Here is a 24,632-nt window from a genome sequence, read left to right on the forward strand (position 1 = left end):
ATAGCTTTGCTTAACATTGCAGCATGAAACAAGAAGAAGCAGTCATTTCAAAAACATTTATTGACATTGTATTATCAAGTACAGAGTATTATGGCCTTACAAAATTAATATCACAGGACATAAAGGAATAAATTGGCACCAAAAGTTTGACATAATATCATGAATGGATACTCCACATCCCTCCACAATCATAGAAAGATAGATGGCCATCTAAAACAGTGGAACTGAAACAGAAAGTAACCACAAAAGCATTCATTTTAAACCACAAAAAAAAAATAATAATCAACACTGTACTCACTCTTGTAACTTCTTCTGAAGCTTAGTTTTGACCTTGAAATTCTTAAAAAAGTCATTCTGAAAAATAACTAATACTTCTGTACCTATCCATCAAATAGCCCCCCTGGGGCAGGTGCCCTAAACACTATCAGATAAGCCACATATTGAACACAAATTTGGAAAAAGGTTTTGGAAAAGAAATCACAAGTGTAGTCTTGGGAAAGTTGATTTATATTGGTTGCTTCATTAAACATAAGAGAGAGTAAACTAGCTAACATTGAAAACAGAGAATTCTTTGAATCATTACTTATAATTTTAGCTGTAATAGATGAAACACTTTGTTTTTCATATAAAGGGCCCTATAAACTTCGTACCACCTTCCCTTCAAGGGAGACTTCAAATTCCTTTCAAAAACCTAACCAACCTTTATCAGCTTCAGCTTTCCTGATTGCCTCAAGCTCTGCTCTCTCTTTGGCCCTTGCAGCTTCTTCTTCCCTCTCACGAGCTGCTATAGGTTTGAGGTACTCTGAGGAAATGGTAAAAAAAAGGGTTGAGTGATAATTTTTTTAATGGGTGATTAAAAACCTAAATTAACAATAAATACTGTTGAAAACTCTGCCCTTATAATCCAATTTGAAAGGGTTAATATAGGCTTTTAACAGAGCTTCCATTAAGCTTAGAGCTAAGGGGGCTTTGTATTGCATAAACAAGTGCACTAAAATCATCTATGACGCTGTTAATCAAAGGGTGCTTTACATTTGCTGGTTTTATTTAACCTTTAAAACTGTCACTATGAATCAAACTTAACCCAGCATTTTAAAATAAAATCAAAACTAGTGACAAAAATGAAATAGGACATCACCAAAATAGAAACTAAGACTTTTCCCTAAGATTACATTTAATCTTCTTGTGGTGCTAATGTTGATAATTCCTGGGTGATCTAGCTGCCTGCTAGCTTTTAACTTTACATAGTCTTGTTAGCATCATTGTCTGACTCATCCCTCTTAAAAATCCATAATTATTGATTATTGCCTCTCATAACAAACAAAGCAAGAGGGGGGAGGGATAGGGGCTTACAATTGGATGTAATTTTGGTTTACAAGACAATGGGCCTGTATTGAAGGCTTTTGTAACTTTTGGGCAGGGAGCACAAAAAAGAATGAGCCAGTAAGGATGGTTGGTACTGTACTCCATGCTTTAACAATTTATATGATCAAAGTAAGAAGGAATTTCAATACGTGTAAAATAAAAATATTAAAGAAAATTGAGACGAAAGGTTTGAAGGTATTAAAAAATTATAATTACTACAAATTTGGGATTAACTTTTACCCATGAATGATATTTAGACAATTCAAATCCAAGAAATTCAAAATCATTGCAATATGTATTGTTCCTACTACTTAACCATTTCTTCTGTATCCATATGCCACACCAATGAGAAGAGCAGCATATCTTGAAAACTGTTATATTAATGAAAAATATAATAACATAAATTGATGACTGCTCAAAATATCTCTAAACGGATTGAAGTTTGCAATGTTTCTATTCCTTCACTGAACACAGATTATACACTACACTACACTGCCAGAAGAGAGAGAATCAAGAAAGAACGTGACTATATTTAATAATACCAGACATAGAGCAAACTGTTTCAACCAAAAATACACATAATACTCACATAAAACCATTCATATTGTTTAATCATTACAACACAAAATCTGAACTATCTTAACTATTGGCGTGAACCAGTTTCATACAGGCTTAAACTACGCGTTCACGAACTCCCTTCGATAAGAGCACATCAAGGTTACAGATTCGATGATTACGACTTACCCGAATCGCTGGATTCACATTGACCGGCATCTTTACCCCAGTTACGACGAGAAAGCCCCGCTATTCCAAGATGGCGCCTGTCAAAGCAACAGATAACCCAAAATGCATTGTACGAGAGGAAAAGATAAGATGGAGACTGGGGACCAGAAAGGAAAATAGCTCTTGCCTAGGCTGTACCCGAATGCGGATGGAGTAGGACCAAGATAGTTTGGGACTAGGGTTTGAGATTGACCCCGCATAGCCGCGATCCATCATGATAACTAATTTGAGAGGGATGCTGCGGAAGGTAATTACCCACATACACTCTGTTTTTTTTAGCTACCGCCTTTTTAAATGCATTCTCGTGCATTGATATATAAGAAAGAGGCCTTCTCCCACTCGAAATCATATAGCCTGCGGTAAGTTTTGCAAGTTCCTTGAGTCGGCCTTGTTTCCACTTTGTTGATGATAAAAAATTGAGCTTTTCCACGGATGTCGTGTGTATAAAACTATACTTATCACAACGGCTAATCAAGAAAGGACAATTTCAAAAGAAGCCAATGAAAAATCAGAGGAAACGAAGAAAACAACCTTAAGCGGGAAAACGCTAGTGCTGAGCCAAGTCGCCATTTAGTTTTCCATTTGATTAATAGAGAAAGTAGCATCATATTTTTTGACCAATCATACATCAACTAAATGTTACTACACTGCAAGCCATTCACAACTCACAACACCATTTGCCACATGGTCAAAATAATTATTTAATGAATACCAAAGAAATATTGCAATGTTCACACTTCACAACTTAAGCCTGCTTATAAGAGACGTCAACGTCAGCAGGATAATTCGTACAGAATGGCAAAAATACTTTAGATAGATATCAAAATACTCCTACATTGTATCAAGCGTGCTCACTCCTTAAAACCGGTGGGGGGGGGGGTGGTGGTGGTGGTGGTGAAGAAAATGAATCTCAAGATTCAAAGCATTAAAATAAACACTTATAACTGTGTTATAAGTGTTTATTTCAATGTTACTCATTTATTTGTCTGTTCACACGTCGGCGTCCCTCAGAGATTTTGTTTCTTTGGTTAATCTTCTCCTATCTTTTTTCACTTTTTTAAAAAGGTTTTTAGAACTTTTATCGAGGACCGATTAAGAATATCCGAACGGTAATATAAATACGTCTTAAACTAAATAAATATATTTCAAAACAGTCACTGAAATAGTAAACTATCGGTAACAGCCATGTGCAATTAAATCGTCAACAGATCATTTCAGTTCAGAACCAACACACTTGGTAAATCAACAGCTGCCCTTTTGCTTGGAAAATATATCAACAGGAGGATGGCCATCTGACTGAGAGTTCTGTCTCGTGATTTCTTCGTTTATATCTAACAAGTAACGGTCTATGAATGTTCCCAAAACTAAGGGTGAGTTAAGGAATAACCTTGAGTTTTCTCTGCTCAACACGTTTGTTGCCTTGTCACGCAAGACCTTTTTTCTAGCAATGTGTAAGAAATCTATATTCTCTCTAAGAAAAATAAAACATTTCAAGGTCACTCTGTCACGATAAAGCTTCCAAGCATTGAAACTCAGTAGTAGTTGTTGACTAGCAGCTATTCCTATACACAAGTGGGTTTACATTGCAACATTAAAGGATACGTGGATGATTGTAATCCTTGTCTCCAGTAAGACTGACGTAATGTAGGCCATTGTAAAACCAGCCTGGAGGCAGTGGATCAAACTTGTGCTTGGACTAAGCATGAAACAACAGTGATTTTTAAGTAATGAATGCAAATCAACAAAGCTAATCATCTCACAATAGCTGCTATTTATATATCACGACACTGCAGAACGCAGGAAATACAGATAAAAGAGTTTTATGACGAGAAAATAAACTTTTTCAACCGAAGTTCCTATATTGGTACACTATTCAGTGCCGCATTCTGTCCTCAACGTTTAATGGCTCCATATAATGGCTGTATGTTACAGTAACTGACCAACGCTTTAGGGTGTGGTCTGAAAAGAATCGCAATAACAGATGCACCGCACTCCTTCACGCGGTTGAGTCATGCTGAAAATCTGTGGTTTGGAGAAGGAACAAGGAATGTTCTATGCTATTACCAAACACTTGGATTGACCGTGGCCTCATCACTGTACTTACCCCAACGTTGGCTATTTCTTTCTCTGACAGATCCTCGCGCGTTTTTAACTTCTGTTTCCCTGGTGCCTACAACCAACATGTTTTGTTCTGTAAATGAAGACTACGGGCGATAACCTACACTGGCTATGAAAATGGAGGGTCTATCACAGCCAGTCGGTCTGGTCTGACGTTATAAAGGAGATTGGTTGAAAAGAAAACTAACAGAGAAAGCTTCATCAGTCTTAAAACACACATTTCTTTCAAAAAGTTTAGTCGACAATACACTTGGAAGTGTAACAGGGAGTTCTCCACCGAACTTTCGACGCGATTTGATCCCGCCTACTTCCAAACAGTTTATGTTAATCTTTGACCCAAAATAGACAGAAACCTGTCTTAAATTTCACTGGCAATGCAATAAACACCAAAAAAAAAAAATCACATTCCAACTTTTTTTTACTGAAGGTCAAGAGTTTTGCGCACGTTGTGTTCATGAGTAGGGCGGCTAGATTTTCACAAACAAGTTTGCAGGCATCATAGTTGTACTGCGATAGTTAACATACCGGTTTACAACAGGTTTTGAGCCAGTCCTTTAGAACCTGTTCTTGAAGACTAAATCCAGTGAAAACGATAAAGTACTCGTGGATTCCCTCCACAGTGCCATTTTGTTGGGCCTTTGCTGAAGGAGGTCGCGGAACAGCAGAGCTGTCTACGGGGCTCATTTTTAGCAATCCATTCAGACGGGACCAGTGAACGTGTACCTTTTTATCAGGATCTTCTTCTGGCAGAAACAAAAAAAATTGAGAGAGCGTGATGAGGTAAGACAAAAGTTTTCGTATCGTTACACTGATTCAATGTTCAAAGAGAAAGAATGCATTGGCTCTGTTACCTGAGAAACAGGCATGCCCTTGTAGGCTGTGAATTGCCCCTATGATGGAAAAGATAAATAATAGTGATATTTGACTAATAAGCTGCAGGGCAGCAAGAGAACAAAGTAAACCACCCAAGAGACTGAACCAACCTGTTGAATGTGTCTCCTTGGATGATATGGGTCCATGGAGCGCTATAAAAAGAAGCAGTGAACTTCATGGACTGCTCAATGATTCAGTAAGGTAATTATTAGTTGAAAAACAAATTGACTGAATTAACTTTGCTAAAATGTCCCACCTTTAAGGTTCGAAACAAATCTCTGCCTGCTTAGTGGTCCATAGAATGCCACACCAATCTATTAATAAAAGATCAAAATTTCCCTCAGCTAAGTTAAATATGTCCACCATGATCTATTCACTTTAACGTCAGATCGCGCACCGAGGTTAGCTTTGCTGATATCCAAAGTGTTTGCTGATTACAGCAGACACTCCTCGATCTCATTTATAAGCACACTACGGAATGGGTTTTTTCACATGCACTGTGAAACGTCACTGATCATAAAATCATTTAATTCCAACAAGTGCATTGTGATTTGTCAACGCGTAACTGTCTTAAAAAATACCTCGTTAATTTGCGGTTCTGTGATTCCAGTTGAAAACAAACCCAAAGACCTTTAGGATAAAAAGAAGCTAAAGTTGATATCTGTACAATAATTGATATTTTCGACTTGAAGGTTTTGATCCATTTTCTAAGTTATAAACCTGTACCATCCTGTCTTGATCCAACTATATGTCTGAAAAAAACCAAATGTCTTTCACTTTGGAGTTCTTTGATCTTAGATTGTCGACCAAACATGCACGAGAAGCGGCCATACAGTAGTAAACAGCAAAAAGCGAGTAACAATTGCACTACTGATAAAGGAAAAAAAAAAGCAACAGGAAAGAGAAAGGAAACAGCCCTCGAACCGTAAGTTGGTTGTCGCTATCTTAAGTAACTTACCAGCCGGGACACATTAGCTCTCTCTTCTGTACCATCCTGTCCTCGTCAAATGCACTGTCTGACAGAATTAACTCAACATCAGGTGTCCTATAAGCATACCACAAACACTATCAGCTGCGTTCAAACTGGCATGTAGCACAGAGCTGTAAGAGCTCTTTCTTCACTAATAAGCAGGAAAAGCTATAGGCTACCTTGTAACTTCCCCTCCTTTAGCGAGAATAAAAGCCACATCCGGGTTACAAGCTCGCACCAGTTTCTGGACAAAGCTGAGCTGCTCATTCTAGAGAAAGACAAATTTGTAATATAGACTACGAACTTAGCATAAATAAGATCGGTTGCGTTAAATGTTTCAAAAGACGTAGAGGTTCTGAGGGAAATTTTACCTGAGGCTCCAAACAGCTTGTAAACACAACATTGTTAACCCAGCCTGTTCAAATAAGAAAATAGTACAAGAAAATTTTGACACATACTAGCGTTCTTGTAAAAAATGGAACAAAAACTTAGTTGGACTCGTAGATATGAGTCAATTCAGTAATTCCCTTTAATGTACATGTGTGGAAAAAGCCTGTTGTCCGACGCTCGAGCTAACAAAGAGAGCTTCTTTCATCCGGTCATCTTCAATTGCGACATGTGTTGATAGAGTCTCTACACTCAGAACAATACGTGCACATCGTAAGAACTGAATTTGTTTGTCACAAACCTTGAGCGCACTGTTCCAGTAGCATAGGCAATGTCAGTCTATTGAAAAAACAAACAAACAAACAAAAGACTTTCCATGAATATTTTTCAAGTTAGGAAAGAATATCACTCAGACGATATCTGTATCATGGATTTTCTCACCTGTGCTCCATAAAGGTATTAAGCGGGTCTACACAGCATGTGACAGCACCAATCTTGACACACTTGGACATCTCAGCATCAGGGTGAGTCCTTATGGCTTGAATAACCTCTGCTACATCAGTGAACCTTACAAACAATCGAAAGAGCTCATTATTCTCTGACAAACTCAACACTACTTCCCCCCCATAACTTCACGGTATTACTCGGAGCGCCTTACCCTGGTGTGACCACAATTACTCGCAGTCGTCTACCGCTGGCTGAGAGCCTGGCATGCAGGCGTCGCTGACTTGACAAAGTTGTGGTCAGTGATTCTTGTAAAACTGAAACAATAAAAGAAGACAAAATTGAGAGAAAAAAGTTTCCTGATGAAGGACCAGGGCTAAAATCCTAACGAAGAGAAATAAAGTTAACGTAATAAGGCAATTTCAATTCGAAACAATAACGCTGTGCTCTCTTACTCACCCCACCCTCCCCTTCTTTTTCGCGGAAAAAGGATAGGTCCCAGATATACACGTCCATGCAGAACAAGGGTCTAGGTTCCCTTACAAACTACTCTGAAATCACACTCTGAAGTCTTACTCTAACATTGTAATTAAAACCCGAAATCATTGTACTCTCTAATTATAAGAACGAGGCGAGGCCATTTCTCTCCATATTCGTCAAAATATGACTTTCTTTCCGTTTGTTCCTCAGAACTGTTAGTTCCTCAGAAACTGTTAGTTCCGTATCGAGAGTGAAAAATTACCGACCAAAAATATCTAGACTGACAACACCAAGCCTGGCTTAAGATACTAGACAACACACCTTTAGGGTCAAAAGTATCTGAATTACTGACTGGCCTCTGTAAGATTATCCACCTGTCATAAAATAAGAACCGTGTTCATGATCAGTATAAATAACATACAGATCCTCATAAACAGATTATAAACATTTAACATACTTGCTGTTTTCCTTGGCAAGTGCTACAAGAGCTAAACACAGAGACTCTTTACTGCTACCAGGGACACCAGTTAGGATGGTTAATAATAACTGAAAAACAACAAACAACGCAGCTGAATTAAAGTGAATCAATGAAACGAAGAGGATATAGTAATTCATCTTGAATTTACTTTTGTAGTGTTAAATCTTCAGCCTTTTTAACACTGAATGCCTGTATATCGTGTCCCGTATAAATCATACCCATTACAACTGGGATCCTACACGTACAAGTCCAGGGGATCTCAAATAACAACCAACTTTCCTTTACCTCAAAATCCCTTGACTGCCTCCCTTTTTCTACGCGCTTATTTCCTAGAATCACAGGTAAACCATCACACATAACAGGCATGTTACCAAACGAACTGCTCACGGAGCAATGACACAGGAAACTGAAATAAAACGAGAAGAATAAAGTAATTGTACGTGATACATCACGCCAACGTTTAGTACGGTGCATCACATCAAGCAACTTGTACAAGAATTATCCTCACCCTTTTAAATTTGTTAGCAGGACTTCAGCTGTAGATAGATCCTGTATATTCGATCCTCTTGAAAGCTTTAACAACTGTTGCAAATTCACGTGCCTAAAAGAATTGAACAATCACTCATGTCACATGTACATGTTGTGGTTCAAATTTATCTTTGGTTCAAATTTTATTTTCTTTTGTTTTTGGGTATTGTAATGTATGATAATGAGATTGAAACAAAGGAAAATAAAATTTGAACCAATGATAAAATTGAACCAAAACATACACATCAAAATGAAAGGATACATGCAATTCTCAAAAAATTCATACTCACTGTTCTTTTAAATCGTAGGGCAAATCTGAAAGCGCGTGAAAAAAAAATGAAAAAGAAAAAGATGAGTTAAACCTCTAACTATTCAATGCCCAAATAGGAAAATTAAAAGAAACTTATCTCGGAGAGTGAGAAAGCCTATGCTTATTGGAGTAAGCCTGAGTAAAACCTCTTTACCAAGCTTCAGAGGGAAATCGCTCTATCTTACCGTCAACAGTTTCAAATTGTGGAAAGTTTGGCAGCTGCCTTTCCTTCCACAGGTGGATCACATCAGAGTAAAATTGTCTGTAAGTTCTGGAACGAGGCGTGAGAGCCAACAGCACGTGACTCTGTTTGGCTGTAAGGTAATAGGGTAGACTTTCCTTTGAACTGGGATGATATGAAATGATCAGGAGAGCACAGAACGTGTCCTACCGCAAAGAAGTAAACACATATATTAGAATTCCTCACTCACAAGTCACTTTTCTGAGTTAGCAGTGGTATAAATAACTACAAATCAAAAGAGGCAACCAAAGGAACGTTCATTTAAAACCATACCTTGTCATAAAACTGAAGTTTAGATATCTTGGACGTTTGTAGCACAATGGAACCAGCTCTGGGATGAACAAACACAAAGCCTTGCTCATAGATAAACAGCGAACCTGGAAATCAACAGCACAGGCGTTGATATCCTTTGTATTTATTTTATACATGTATATCCGAGTAGAATTCATAATCTTAATTTAATTTAAGGTCAAGTACATTCAAAGTAGCCCCTTCAAAAGCATCTCACTTGTCATGGAAATAAAGAGAGTGATTTTATTTTCAATAAATCCTGTAAGTCTCTTGTTGAAAAGGAAGTATGTACCCTGGATCTCAATCAGAAATCAAGGGTCAAAAGTCAAACGTCCCTTTCCCAAAAGAAAACACAAGACTTCATAATTATACATATATAAGAAAAGAATCTGAATTAACCTGTTTCCCAACTGTTCACCAAACTTGAAATAAAAACTTGGTTACCGCACAGTAACTGTTTTCCTAAAACATCGCTATCAGCTTTTGACTGTAAACAGAGAAAATAATAAACAGGATGTGTAAGATGGGTTTCTAATTATTTTGAGTTAACAATGAAACAACAGGAATCAAGTATACTAACCCATGTAATCGTCTTCAGTTATTGAGATATGCATTTTCTTGTGTCAAAATGCTTTATTTTAAGTAAACATTTAAAAGTCATGCTGGTCAAAGTCACCTTGGCAAATGACTCAATCTCCTCAGAAATCTGTCTGTCTTTGCCATACCCCTGGGAGAATAGAAAGCATATTACAATACTTTTTTGGCCACTCATCGTCTCAAGAGAAGAGAATAATCATAATACTATGGCAATGGCATGTTTAAAACACAGAAAAACTTAATATCTTATTATACCTGCCATGTAACAAATCTGGGGATGTTTTCTGTCAGGAAAACAAACGAGGTGTCCCATAAGTGTGACCCATCTGGAAAACAAGGAAATCATGCCAAACATTCACTTCATGTTTCAATGGCTCTGTGATTCTCTTACATAATACCAAGCATGCTCTAACTACTTGATTTAAGCATTATGAGAACTGATTTGGGTTAAGCAAACATCCACTGTGTACCTGGGACAAGTGTCCTTATGGCTGAGTCAAGGAAAGATTCACCAAACACCACAGAACCCAAGATCTGCCCAGGGTGCTCTATACTTGGTATGTCATACAAATACAGACATGCCTGAAACAACACACAAAGCAAAAACAATTTGAAAAGTGAAGACATTGGGAAGGCAAAAACAAAAAAATTGTCAGAAGATCAATGTTATCAATGCATACAGTGTACACAGTATCAAGGAATAATAATAAAACTCTACAAATTAAATGTAAACAGTCAGTTTTAAATATCTTAATACTAAAAGCTTACTTTTTTAATACCAGAGATTGGTATATCCTCATGTAAATCAACACTCCTAGAAATGAAAGATAATAGAATTAGTATTAATAATAATTAACAAACTTTACAAAATGTATTTAAATGTGCAAGTTTAATTTCTTGACAGTAAACAATTCAATAGCAGAAAGTAATATGTACCTCCCATAAAAATCACAAGCTTCCACAGAAAACTTCACATTGTTGGATAAAAAGGAAGATTTCACTTCAACATGTCTTTCTCCCAAACCTCGCTTGAGCTCTGACAGAACACTTGAGTAACTCTTAAAAGAGGTGAGGGAAAGTAAAAGCAAAGATCAAAAACACTTCATTTCCTATAAGGTTTCAGTTGCCATTGTGTTATTTACCTTTCTTTCATTAAATGTTTGTGAAAATGTCTTGACTCCTTCCAACACAGCATTAATTGACAGAAGATAAAGTTCCATTAGCAGCCTGAATTGAAATAAAGAAGACAAGTGTTCAAGTCCTTCCACATATATTGTAGAGGTATGTGCAAAGTCTAAAATGACTTACTACTGTTTATTAGGCTTTGCTGTTAATAGCCAATGTTACATACCTCAAGTCCTTACTATGCATAACTGACTCATTCTTTGCTGCATCGCTCACTGAACATAGTGCACATTCAGTTTGTAGAAAATATGTTCTTGCACAAGTTATTCTTCCTTTAGGTTCCACAGCAAAAGAGACCTTTGAAAAATTGTTTAAGGCTGAAAGTTATTGTTGTAGTTTAGGTTGCGTGTCTACTATTTTGGATTGAGAGCATTAGTTCAGCCTACTTGACTAGCCTGTCCAACTAAATGTTGCATTTGTAAACAAGGGTATTGTCCTTAGATAAAAATTTTCTGACATCTCACCATATGTTTAGCAGGAGCACCATTAATGCCACTATTTCCAATTGCAGTGTTATTATTAGAAGTGGTTTTTTCGCAACTGTGTATATTTTTTCTTGTGGAGTGGGCTCCCAGGAGAACAAAAGGTTGAGAATCTTCTGGGGAACTGCAAGGAGAACAAATCAATCAGTCAATAGTAAATCAATAGATTTCTTTCACGCAGTTGACTCTGTTTTACTTTTATTGCTACATTAACTCATCATCAGAACACATCGCTAGATACTTATCAAGAGGTCAAGTGCAACTTCTACAATATGACCTCAACTACAGGCCTCATGTATATTGAGCATTTATAATTCAAAATCAGTCTTTCTTGAAACCTTTGTGTAAATCGCTCTCTACAGAAGCTGTGTACTTTTTTAAATAGACATTTAGTTCTTGTCCAAACTAGAGTATTACCTCTTAGCACTGCTCCTGTCGACAATGTGTCCATGAGTAAAGTAACTCACAATGGGCTTCAAGAATAAAAACACAATGACGGCAAGGAAGTTTCTCAAAATTGACCATGTCATACCTAAGCTTCCCATATATAAACAGGTGTTACTCTTTCCTTGATCTTCAGCTAAGAAAGGGAAAGTGGCTGATACAAATCATATCATGACTACGATGTATATTTAACAAATAACAGCTTAAACACCACAACCGAGTGAGTAACACAAATTTGCACCCAGCTAGTGTCATTTTTAAAAGTATTTTAGCATGTGTCCTTGTCACCAAACAATCACACAGTGAGGAAAATATTCACCATAGTTCCTTCTAAGCCAGGTGTGCAACTAACCTCGCTCAAACTTCTCTCTGTTACTTTAAGAAGCTCAGTTGGGCTGCAAGAAATAAAGAGATTTCATCCTTAACGAAAACCTGTTTAAGATATTTAGATGGCACATTTGAATCACCAAGAATCAACTCCAACTTTCATGAATACAAGGGATCAAAACAGGAACCAAACTGAATCTTGTGGAAAAGTTAACAAAAATACAGTAAAAAGCTAGTTATGTGACACTTTGAAGGAAAGTTGGGATTATAACGTATAAATGCCTTCCAGGACCATCCAATTACAATTGTAACAATTACAGTACAGTGGGTAGTCATTGTTCTCCCTCCTTGCCTCCTACCATGGTTCTCACAGAGACTGTTAGCTGGTATGACACAGTAACACTATGTTACACTCACCTCTCTGCATCCACATTCGAAAGAATGGATTTACAATGACGTTCAAACAAAGGAAGAGTCTGGAGGAAAGCAGGGAAAGAAAATATAGTACACCTTTGTTAGTGACTAAATTTAATTCTAAAACTAATTTCAATATGTTCAGGATGGAATTATAACCCTAGAGAGATTTAAAACGGTGACTACTGAATTAAAATGTACCCTGTTTAATTCTTACAACAATTTTCAATTGAGTGTCCAGAGTAATCTGCAATTGCTTTGGTTTTGCCTTACTTTGCTCTGTGATTTGTCCAGAAAATGTGTGCCACTGTTACAACCAACCACATTCAAGACTAAAACCAATCAAAGTTGGTCACTTGCTTTTTTCCACACTTCATGCAGTTTTCTTTCCCTAAATTTAACTTCTTAGGCTAGCCATTGAGATGCCTTTTTTTTGTATGTATTGTGCAACACTCAATCAAACAGTGATTCCTAAATTACTTAATTTGTTGTAGATAAACAGACTAAAAACAAAATTAGCCATTAATACTAGTTACCTCTGTGATAAGGGTTTCTACAGCCACAGCGTCCAACAAGCCATAAATCTGGTCCAGTTCTTGAGTGACATCACTGACCTAACCATTGATAAATACAGTAATCATTAAAGATTCTTTTATCACAAATGATGTGGACAGCCATGTCCTCGACAACATCTTACCACCACAAGGCTCTTCTTTATCAAGGGGTATAACGGGGCACAACACTGACCAGATAGGGAGGGGAGGGGGGGTTAAAGAGGAAAGTATTAGCCCCTCTAAGAAGGATGCCATATCTGATCATTCTATGTTTCCAAAACTGCGATTAACTCCAAAAGCCACACTAATCAGTCTTACCTTTGCAAGGTAGAGTTATTGTAAAAACTTACTGTCAACCAAAATTTCCTCTTACCCTGTGCTTCATAGTGAAAAATTCCCCACTGCAGAGGCAAAAAGATAATAAATTAATGATTATTGCATCATACAAATAACACTCTCCTTAAAGACATGACAATAGACTACATAAAAACAAGGGAAACAAAAACAAGCAGAGCACAGTTTTGTTACAAGCAAAAATTTATTAAAAGTGATTAATACAGTAGACTGTGGAAGCAAAAAGTTATCAGGTGAGAAAGGTATATGTTACCTGCCAAAACCCTCCAGTGCAAATGCTTGAATTAGGGGCCATTTTTCCAACACAAATGGGTCAAAACAAGGCTGCTGATCACCAGGGGTGGGTACTAATAAATAACAACATATTGTTAGCTTACTACTTACAGGGATGTCAGTTTTTAGGCTAACATACTGGTTTTCTCCAAGAGACTTGAATTCTTTCACAGTCTGGATACTCAGTGCAAAACAGTTGGAAATTAACAGCCACATTTGAGTAGTTCTCCATTATAATGTCACTTCTTACATAATCTAAAAAGTTCAAGATCCAGTAGCTTTTATGGTAAATATTTACACTTCATCCAGTACACAACATGCATGTTCAATAGAAAACACAAGCTGACAAAACAATTGCAGTCATCATAAACTGCCCCAAAAAACATTTATCTAATGAAACAATGAATAGCTACAAGTTTGTTTGTCCTCAGTAGCCATGTTGTAATTTAGTGCTATTACATTGTAACCTATTCTTTAAAACAATAAACTGCCAACAACAATATCAAACAAAAGGACTACCTCATACATACCTGATGAGGCAGATGTATTCAGCCATGTGTGCATGTGCAATTTTCTGATGTGCACAATTTTTTTTATTTCCAATTGCAAACGATTTTTAGTGCATTTTATTCTTGTTTTTAGGTTAGAGTGTACACAAGCGGTACTGTAGAAATGGCAATCCTACATACCTCCATATGGTATACCAAGACAATCACACCCCTCTACCATGGATATGAAACTTAGAATCTTGAATTCTTCAGCCTTCTCTTCATTATCTATATACTAAATGCAAATTGTCATCAAAGACAGAAAAATTAAAATCAAGATGTAGCAATCTTTGTCTTATTTTACCAACTAGTTAATAAGATTAATCTAGTCTACCCAGGGCTACAAGTTACATGTATGTTGTTTTCATGAAGGTTCACTCACTGTTTATAGGAGGATGCAACAGAGCCAGGTCTGAACATTTCAATGGATATTTGGCAAATCAAGTCACAATATTTAAAAAATACATTTAAAATAGTGAATGATATTAATTGTCTGAAGCAATTCCAAGACAAACCTATAAAACGTTTGAGTATTTGCTCTCACTCTTTGAGAGATGACTCTTTACTGAATGTTCTTAATGCTAAGTCGGTTTTTGGTGAAAAAACTTTTGAATTTGCTGCTGTAAGAGACTGGAACTCTCTACCAAGGGATATCAGAACTATAACAAATCTCAGCACCTTTTAAAGTAAACTCTGAATTTTTATTACAAGAGAATCACAATCAACATAAATGCTCTTTGGCTTAACTGATTAGTTGAATTATTATTTTTTTAATTAATACAATGTTCATAGAAAATATGTTATAGATACTAATAAGGACTATGTTATAATTTATTTATTCTTGTAAATTCTTATTTTTACTATTTTGTATCATGATATTTTTAGTCCTTTTTTATGTATTTATTATAATTTTATTATATACAGATTTTATACTATATATATGCACATGGGTTAATACCAGATAGTCTTTTTAGTCTATCTGATCCATTATTTTGCATTTCAAATAGAGATTATTGTTATTATTATTATTATTACTATTATTATTATTATTATTATTATTAACACAAACACACACAGTACCAGTTCCTTGTCAAGGCAGTGGACACGTAGATTCCTCCAATGTGCAATGCGTGGCAGCAGCAGAGGATAGTTGATTGGATTACAGTACACATGAACACTTTCTGCCTTCACAACAACCAGAATGTCTGCCAACAAACATATAACATCAAAAGGACATTTTTAGCTAATAGTTCATACTGCATCAGTGTATTCATTATAAGTAACAAACATGGGTTTCATGAAATTCTTCTAAAACAACAAAACTGTAGAACATTGCTTGTTACAACTCTCCCTCTTTAGGATAAACTGTGTCCATCCTCATTACCTCTAAACACCTGACCATAAAAACCTCAGGAAAAATTATAAAACAGCACGACTGTACCAATAAATTGAAAACAAATTTTAACATGATGGTTATAATCAAGAATAACAATGTTGCAGTACAAATATGCATTGGAAATACAATTACCTTCTAGCTCCTCTTCTGTAATTTTACTTCCACTGTAATAATAAACATCACAATTGTTAAATTAGTATTATTCTCAGATGTTTTTTTATATAATTGACTGGGTCAGAAAGGGAATATGATTGTTTTGACACAAAGAAATGAGACCAAGAACTTGCACCAGAATACATGTTTCCACATACTTAAACCAACAGTAATGTCATACCAATTGAAAAGAAATTTTCTCACTTCAGTGTGGCCTATGGATATGTTTTGTGTGAATGCCTGCTTGAAAAGTTCAGAGGTGACTGTATTTCAAATCTGTGGTTTACTCTCACCATTCTTTTTCTTACCTAAAATCCACTGGTGTGAGTTTACAAAAGCCAAAGAGTAAGTAGTTGAGAAGGCTTTTGGTTCCACCATTGTACCTAAAACAGTCCCATTAATTGTCATTAATAATTACTGGTGATCAAAAGGTTTTAACTTTGTTCAAGATTTATTTATAACAATAATAATAATAATAATAATAATAATTTAATGCTCGTAAGTTTAAACAGCATAATTTAAATATATTTTTTCACAAATAATTAAAGAAACCATAACAACATCAAACATGAAAATATGGTAATGAGAGAAGTACAGGTATCTTACCTGCTATCAATACCTGTATAAGCAAAAAGGAAGATAATATCATTTGTTTATAACAAATTATCAAACATGTGCAAAGGGGCAGCTAAAGGCTCAATAAAAATATTGGTAGTTAATTTTTACACAAACAACTTGTCAGATGTTGATATATGCACATTTTTAATCAAGTGCTAGAACAGCCTAAAACAGACTTGCCTGTCAGTTGTCCTTTCTTAAAACAGAGCCTAAATTAACATATTCACCTTCTTATTAGATCAAGAAAAATGAATGGCTGTTTTTATCATACATCATTTGGCAAACAGGAATACAAAACACTGAGACTTATCAGGTAAAGGTTGTAATCCTGATCAAATACCAATTTCTCATAACTAATTAACAAGGAAATGTGTAGCAGCAAAATTAACAATTAGATCTTTGGAGTAATAGGCTTTGGCCTGACTTTTTTACTAGTGAAAACTTTCCTGGAAGCATCTTGTATATGCTACCCCTCTTGAATGGAATTAAAAGTTTCCCAAATTGGCTAGGTTTTCCATCCAGTTTGCTGGTGTGTAATCATACCCATGACTATTTGCGTGTGACAATATGATGTCATGCCTAAGATACAACACAATTACTATGGCCAGGGGTCAAAAATGCACCTCAAAAACATTCAGATGGGACAGCCAACCGGTGGAGTCACCACTAGCAGCACACAAAGTCATCTCTAGAAATGTTTTATACCACAGTGAAACACAAATTACTTAAATTTTAAATTTTAATTTCAGTCACCATTACATGTACACTACATATATATGGACAGCAAAGTTACTTGCATGGCCTAACATTAGACCTATGGGTGGCTACTGAAAAATATTTGTTTTTTTCATTTGCACTCTTACCAAGTATACAGAGGATGCCATCTATCTTGGAAAGTTGATTTTTATCGCACCTTAACAGCTCCTGCACCTTCCGTAACCTTGCACAACTGTAAAGTATCCATAATTTTGTGACAACACATTAATCATATGCAACATAAACTTTACTAGACTGAAGAAATTGTACTCTTTTTGACATCTGGAAATTTTCCTCTAAACTAGCCAGAATAGGATATCAGCACATGCCTAGTTCCCCTTAAATTGTTTGGGTGGAGCTTCCAAGAGCATTAAACTCAGCTGTGCCTGAGAACATTGTCCTTCATCACATAGTGACAAATGTGTGGCTTATACAAACAAAGCCAGCCCAGTAGATCTAAAACTTTGGAATGGAGCTTACATGACCAAGAGGAATTTTTTTAATGAAGAAACAAAGGAGCATTAAAAAGTATGTCATGCAAATGTTTCTTCACAATTTAACTTTGGACTATGAACAATAAATGATGAAAATATTACAACTTGCTATAGGACTGCCAATCACAGTATGTCAAATTGCAACTAAAGCTGTAAATTTGGTAGCAAGATTTTTTTTCCTTGTCTGAAAGAACAAAATGTTTGCTGCTTGAGCATGAGGCACTATACTCTTAAGAATCAATATACATGTAGAGCCTTTTGAGCAAAATGATCTTATAACAAATTAATCAACATTTAAGCCTAAGGTTGATTTTATTATACCTTTTCTACAGGTATGTTTAAAACTAAGTTGTCAAACATTCACTTTAAAAAGAGAAGGCATAAAATGCATGACTTATGTTCCTTTGATGATAAGCTTATTAGATATCATTTTGTGGTTCCCTTAGTATAGGGTATTAACCATCACTGATAATTCTCTCCAAATAAATTGTTACAGTTTGGGAAAAGATACTTGACTGCTAATAGTTACATGTACTATATTTCCTTCCTACTCTTACCACAAAAGTGATAAGGTAGCTAGAAGGTGTAGATTTTTCTAACACTACAAGGCTCTGTGATGACAGGGGCTGACAGGTAACCAACAACAAAGTAAAACTAATGACTGAAGAATCCACAACAAAGTCCACTTATTAGCTCCAAATTCAAATTTCTTGTCAACAGCAGGAATTATGACATAGATTAAAAAATAAAACAGCAATCAAAGGCAGTAATAATTTTAAAGTTGTGTATATTTATTACAGAACAATGTTCTCAGCAAGAGGTCACAAAAAAAATTTCTATGGCATTTCTACTTTAAATTGCTTTTAAACATAGGTAACACTAATTGTGGACTATTAATCTTTAAGAGTCACTGTCCTTTGTAATTTAACTCTCACGACTGGCATGAAATTAGCACCACAAAAAAATAAATTTGAATTTAATATTCTTGAGTAAAAATTTCAAATTAAAGGTAAACAAGGACAGCATGATATTGTTCTGCATAAGCCCATTATGGACTTTTAGATTACCCTGACCATGGACAAACCCAAACACACAACAAAGGTTACTTTTTGATGAAAGATGACCTCTGCTCGAATTGTCTTAACGTATCTGCCAACAAAACAGGTTCTTCTCTCCACTATGATGAAGTTCCTCACACTTGTCAAATTTTCAGACGAAAGAAGACAGTCAAATATCAATAACTTCGCCAAATAACTTATTTCAAAGGTGTAAACTTCAAAGTAAACACCAAGAATCATCTAGAGCCACCTGGCCATGCCAATGTTTGATTTTGATTCAGGTTAGTAACAAATTAACATAAAAAGATGCCAACTTCAAAGAAATCAGGTGAAAGAGAGCAAAGTGACAAACTCCAAAGCAATAAAAATTTTCCATAACTTTAAACATCTTCCTTCCATTTAGTTGTCTTTTTTAGTACTTGTGACTTAATGGAGGATTTCACCCTTCATATTAATATTAAAATATTACAATGAGACACAAAGGACACTTCAAAGGGAGGAATTTGTTAACTGGCTGAGTAATATTTGAACACATGGTGAAATGTAAACTTATCAGTGAAACCAAACATGCCAAACAATTGATACAAACTAATATTATATTTCTGTGGTTACATAAATTGAAACAACAACATAATCCTGTAAGACTTAGAGGCTGCTTGGTCCAACAGTGGGAAAATTGTTCCATAATGACATTAACAATTATGGGGAATATGTTACGAATTAATTTTAAAAAGCACTTCCTTGAAAACTTTATTTTTTAGTATAAATTTGACAGATATTGTTTCACTGGAGGAAAAAATCTGAATAAACAGGAAAGGTAGAAAGTCTGGATAAACTAATCAACACACACTTTGCCAGACATAACAATAATTTGGAAATAAATGAGACAGAGCAAAGAACATTGGAGCTCAACCTTTCAACTAAATGTAATTCTGCTTTTTTTCAGGCTTTTAAACCCTTGATATCCAAATGGCGTCATGTACAGTGTAGATTGTATTACTGCTCTTGTTTTTTTTTTTTTTCATTTGCAAGTTTAATCATGACTGCTTTTGATTGCTCTCCATAGATCACAGACAGTTCTGTCTTTGTAATTCAAACTATGATTACATCAGAAAAACAAACAGACCACAGCTGAGAAAATCAACAGTTCATTTGGAAATTTCTAGCATATTAATGACAAGAATGCTCTCATTTAGCAATGAACTTGATCAAAAACTTTTTGCTTTTACTACATGGTGCTCTCTTATTTTGCTTTTAAATATATAAATGTTCCAGTAAGTCATTCTGATAAGTATGGGAAATGACAATGGGATTTAAACACATGGGAGAAATAAGGAAAAAAACTATTCTCTATTACTAAGTCAAAGAAAAAATATATGCCCCTGAATGACTTTTTATACCACATCAGGTCTACGTGGTTAAAAGCAAACACTAATAACAACTAGCACAATTTTTGAAGAAAGGCTTCACATGACTTAGTGCACAAGGATTTGTATTAACACTGCTACCATGGAATCCCAATAAACAGTGGTTTGCAATAGAAATCTTTCTATTTTACTAAATAACCTTATTAAGGATCACTTGATCAGCTCAACTGTTTCTAGTCCCAATAATTTCCATGAGCTATAAAGACCACAAAGACTACACTATCACCCTAACACAGCATTTAGGACTGAAGACTTTAAAATGAGACAACATTTTCACATTTCAAGTGAAAATCTGTCTTCCCACACTAATAACAAAGAGAACTGAACACAAACATACAAATAACCAAACACCTCTTTTATCCAGGGTGCATAATCACAGTCTACTACCATAGTCTTCCTTAAGGCCCCTAGACATTAAAACAAACATTAACAATATATCAGGAGAGAACAACAGGGATCCAACCCCAACTTTCTTCAAAGTTGCCATACAGCAACTTGAAATGGGAACCAGAAATAATAATTTGCTCATGAAATATTGATTACACCTCCAGTCTTAAGAATATCGAGCATGGCTATCATTAATTTTTGAAAATTCACCCAACCTCTCAAGGCTCAATATTCAACCAACCAAAGAGGAAGAAACATGTTTTAAGGGGAGAAAATAAAAGAGCATGAAAAACTTTTTAGGAAAAATTTTTACTCACTTTGACTTGGGACCATAAAACTAAGTCATAAAAATGTCACAGCTTATTGAACAACCAATTGGCCACTTACATGGCAATAAAGTACCCAAAATAATTTCCTTATTCAAAAGAGTTGCTGCTTGATGCACTTATCAAAACAGTCAAAGTTAATATCTTAGCCAAAGCTATTGATTTGCCAAAGCTAATGATTTACCAAAGCTAATGAGCTCTGATTTGGTATGGCCTTGCCACCAAAGTCTTCCCAGCATTAATATGAATACAGTCAACCATCTTAGTTTATAACAACCTTTGGTGCAGGAAAACATGGTTGCTCAAGAGAAAAATCCAAGCAAAAACCTTAAAGCATTTGATTATTTCTGCTCTTATATTTTTTTTTCTAAGGGAAAAAAGTACATGGAGTTCTTCAAATAAAAGATTCCCATCAAATGGATATCATGCAATATCATAAATGACTGTTCATTACTATTTCTTGCTGCACCTGGGAGGTTACCAATTAGAAACACACACAAACACACTCCGAGAAAATCTTAGTAGTTGTTATTGCACAAGAAATTTGAGCAGCTATAGCAACTATAAAATGTTTTTTAAAAAGATTTCACTAACAAAAAGTTATTCACAAATTGATTCCTCAAGGGAAGTGGTTGCCTAGGAGAATGGTCTGTTCCTATTCTTCCAGACATATTTTAGAGTAAATCAGTGTTTTCCTTGTATGTCAACTTGTGCTTACAGCTTACACTGCAGGAGCTAAAATCTAAATTATCTAATGGGACATTTTTGTTCTATGATAATTAATGCACAATTATTAGTGTGCACACATTTACCATTGCTGTGTAAGAAACTTACCAGACACTGTTTTATGATTTATAAGTCAGAGATAAGGTTCCACAGAGTTAGCAATGATTTGCACACAGTTCTTAATATTATACTTTTTGCTTATAATCTCTAACTGAACCAGTCATGAAAGAACAGTGAATAGAATGCTGATTTACACTCTATTTCAAGTTATCACTCTTCACACAGAGTTGAAGACCTAAAATACACAATACTGATCCATGACTAATGACATCAATTTACAGCCTTTTTTTTCCTGTGTGAAGCAAGGACATTGATGAATAGGAATGTCTCACAGTGACAGATAAACATGAGAAGTTTGGTGTTTTTGAGACAAATTTCAAACAATACTATTAAATAATCAATTTTTTATAACAACAAGGCTCAGTTTGAAAAAAGTTCAACGGATACTGAAGCCAAGCTTCTTGTTTCTTAAACACAATACTCAGTAAAATTAAAGTAGCACTTTGGTTGCTAGGAAATGTGCAATTTAATAGGCCATTCATGATTAAAGCCTTCAAAATTACACATAAGGACAGGTTGGAGCAGCCCAACCCCAGGTGTACATACATTGTACTGAAGAAAGCCTATTGGCTGTCAGCAACAGTTTGAGCTGTTTGTGTCAACCTTCACACATTTGATGTCTGTTTTTGTCACATCATACATATTTGGCTTGTTTATAAATACTATCCTGAAGTCCACTTTACAAAGATGCCAAAATTAACCATGTGGAAATACATTCCATGTGATGAATTGGTTAATTTTTTTCTGTAATTTCTTTGAAAATACAGTTGTCCACAGACAATTTTCTAACAAAAGATAACCTACTATCACAAGTCAATATGCTGCTTAGATTAGCCATAATAACTTTTCCTTGACAAAGGTTGACTGAAATGTATTCGGAAGTTTTACCAGAGGATACCTGATACCTTACTTAAACCACAACATGTAACTTCTGAATAGAAAATACCTACAAGCCTATTTCAAGAGAAACCTTGCTATTTTGTGAAAAAAGGTTTCATGCGAATGAGTACAAAAGCTTGTCACAGCCTTAGTATATTCGACAAAATAATGTCGCCTTATCTAGAAAATTTGTGTGCTCCTTTTTAATTTTTTACTATCAGAGATAGCAGAGGATAAAAACAGGAACCCATATGCATAAAATAATGATCAGATGATAATTTTGCAAGAACGGAAAGAGTTTCCTGTCACCCGTTGAGCAATTTGTGTAAACATCAAATTCGCCGGGTCTAGCTTTTAAAAGGAGTCACGAAAACTCGAACAATATACGAATGCTCAGAGGAGCTAAAATCCACTTAAAACCAGATCGAATAAAAACATAGAGTAGAACTCAAGTTAAATATTGGACCAGGCTGCAAAATATACACACCGTATACATATTCATTGTGATCTGACAGTTAGAGAAATACACAAAAGGGTTTCCCTAATCAAAGAGATGTTAACAAAACTGACATGGAAAGTGACAAAACGAATTTTTAAGCGCATTTTATTTGGTCGGTTTTTCTTGATCTGACCGCTTTCACTAACCAAAAGAATAAAACAATCAATCGGCATATTTGTGTATTACACCACTTCGTTTATTACGGAAATCGAAGTGGCCCATTCTTTATCGCAGTATCGGTTGCTCGGTTATTCCTTGGCCTTGGCAATTCGTATTACTCCAGGGCATTTTGCCTAATGTTTAATTGAGCTGCAAATATATCTCAAAGACAACCGTCTATATTGCGCTTAGTGCAAAGATGTAAACAATTTTTCTGATTAAGCATACACATTAAGATTGAATATTTGCCATCGAAATGTCGGGTTCACAACCATAGGCACTAACGATCATGGACGAAATAGGAACTTCTGCCACTCGGATCTAAGTGTTCCTAGATTTGGCGACAAGTTTTCCGCAAATTTGGAGAAAAGCAATTATACTCATTGTTAGACAAAAATAGATCCCCACCGCGGAGGAAAAGAATCTTCGTCTTCTCTATAAACAATAATAATTTTAGCTTATTGTTGTATTTCAATTTAGCTGGAATAAACACGTTTCTGCAAGAGTGGTCGTAAAAATTAAACGTCATTAATACTTCAAAATTTAATTCTCTACGCAAGGATGAAGACCCCTGGAAAGGTAAAGTTTACCATACTCTGAACTCCACAAAGTGAAGGCAAAATTCTGTCACATTTTTGAGGGAAAAGAGTCCTTTCTTTTTTATTTGACTTGTCGCCGACCTGAATAAGTGTTTTCGCCAAAGTGATCTAAAACCCAGTAATTTTAACCTTGAACTTGTAAAAAACAATTGACTTACCTCACAAAAGGCGAGTACAGCTGGTGTTTACCTTTTTTCTTAGCCGAAACAGGCCTTGGAAAGGCAAGTTTGTCTGCAAAGTCACTCATAATCTTGCAAAAACTTATTCACAACAAACATGGCCGCCATTTTTAGCGCTTATTCAAAACCATGACGTCACCGAAGCTTGTGTCTGATTGGTCGAGTTCAGACTTTGCCGCGAAATCCAAAATGGCGCGTTGGAATATCATCTTGAAAAAGTTTTGTTTACATCCACGGATGCGATTCGCCTCAAAGAGTGTGACCACAATTAGGCCCATTAAGTAAATAACCCTTAAAATACCACAGAGCTCTTTTAGCAATCTACTTGATGTCTTATAACATCCATGTATTCCTTTCCAACCATCTTTTCTTGAACTTTTTCTTTCTTTCCCGAAGAAATCGTAGCAAGA

General features: G+C 35.5%; 1 protein-coding gene across 2 annotated transcripts; it reads right to left on the bottom strand.

Moving 5' to 3' along the window:
* Positions 1-42: 42 nt before the first annotated feature.
* LOC131785511 (dynein axonemal assembly factor 9) lies at positions 43-24,584 on the bottom strand. Of its 2 annotated transcripts, none has more exons than XM_066174495.1 (46): positions 24,202-24,584; positions 17,477-17,562; positions 16,602-16,614; positions 16,304-16,378; positions 15,975-16,006; positions 15,527-15,651; positions 14,588-14,681; positions 13,879-13,972; positions 13,645-13,672; positions 13,254-13,331; positions 12,721-12,779; positions 12,329-12,371; positions 11,950-12,005; positions 11,515-11,656; positions 11,217-11,347; positions 11,008-11,092; positions 10,802-10,923; positions 10,634-10,679; positions 10,336-10,447; positions 10,121-10,191; positions 9,945-9,995; positions 9,668-9,755; positions 9,251-9,354; positions 8,922-9,123; positions 8,717-8,741; positions 8,407-8,499; positions 8,184-8,304; positions 7,878-7,966; positions 7,742-7,794; positions 7,155-7,257; positions 6,938-7,063; positions 6,798-6,835; positions 6,481-6,524; positions 6,289-6,377; positions 6,098-6,184; positions 5,721-5,769; positions 5,396-5,453; positions 5,250-5,291; positions 5,118-5,156; positions 4,792-5,006; positions 4,253-4,318; positions 3,751-3,844; positions 2,110-3,512; positions 1,682-1,736; positions 701-802; positions 43-224 (listed from the first exon to the last, which is right to left on the bottom strand). In XM_066174495.1, exons 1-43 carry the CDS (start codon positions 24,288-24,290, stop codon positions 3,391-3,393), a joined length of 3,579 nt encoding a protein of 1,192 aa, XP_066030592.1. In that variant the 5' UTR covers positions 24,291-24,584; the 3' UTR covers positions 43-224; positions 701-802; positions 1,682-1,736; positions 2,110-3,390. The 2 variants fall into 2 exon arrangements, with proteins under 2 accessions (XP_066030592.1, XP_058958401.2); XM_059102418.2 differs by having other exon boundaries at positions 4,792-5,009; positions 24,202-24,578.
* Between the last annotated feature and the right edge of the window lie 48 nt (positions 24,585-24,632).

This window comes from Pocillopora verrucosa, chromosome 1, assembly GCF_036669915.1.
Source record: "Pocillopora verrucosa isolate sample1 chromosome 1, ASM3666991v2, whole genome shotgun sequence".
NCBI classification, from domain to species: domain Eukaryota; kingdom Metazoa; phylum Cnidaria; class Anthozoa; order Scleractinia; family Pocilloporidae; genus Pocillopora; species Pocillopora verrucosa.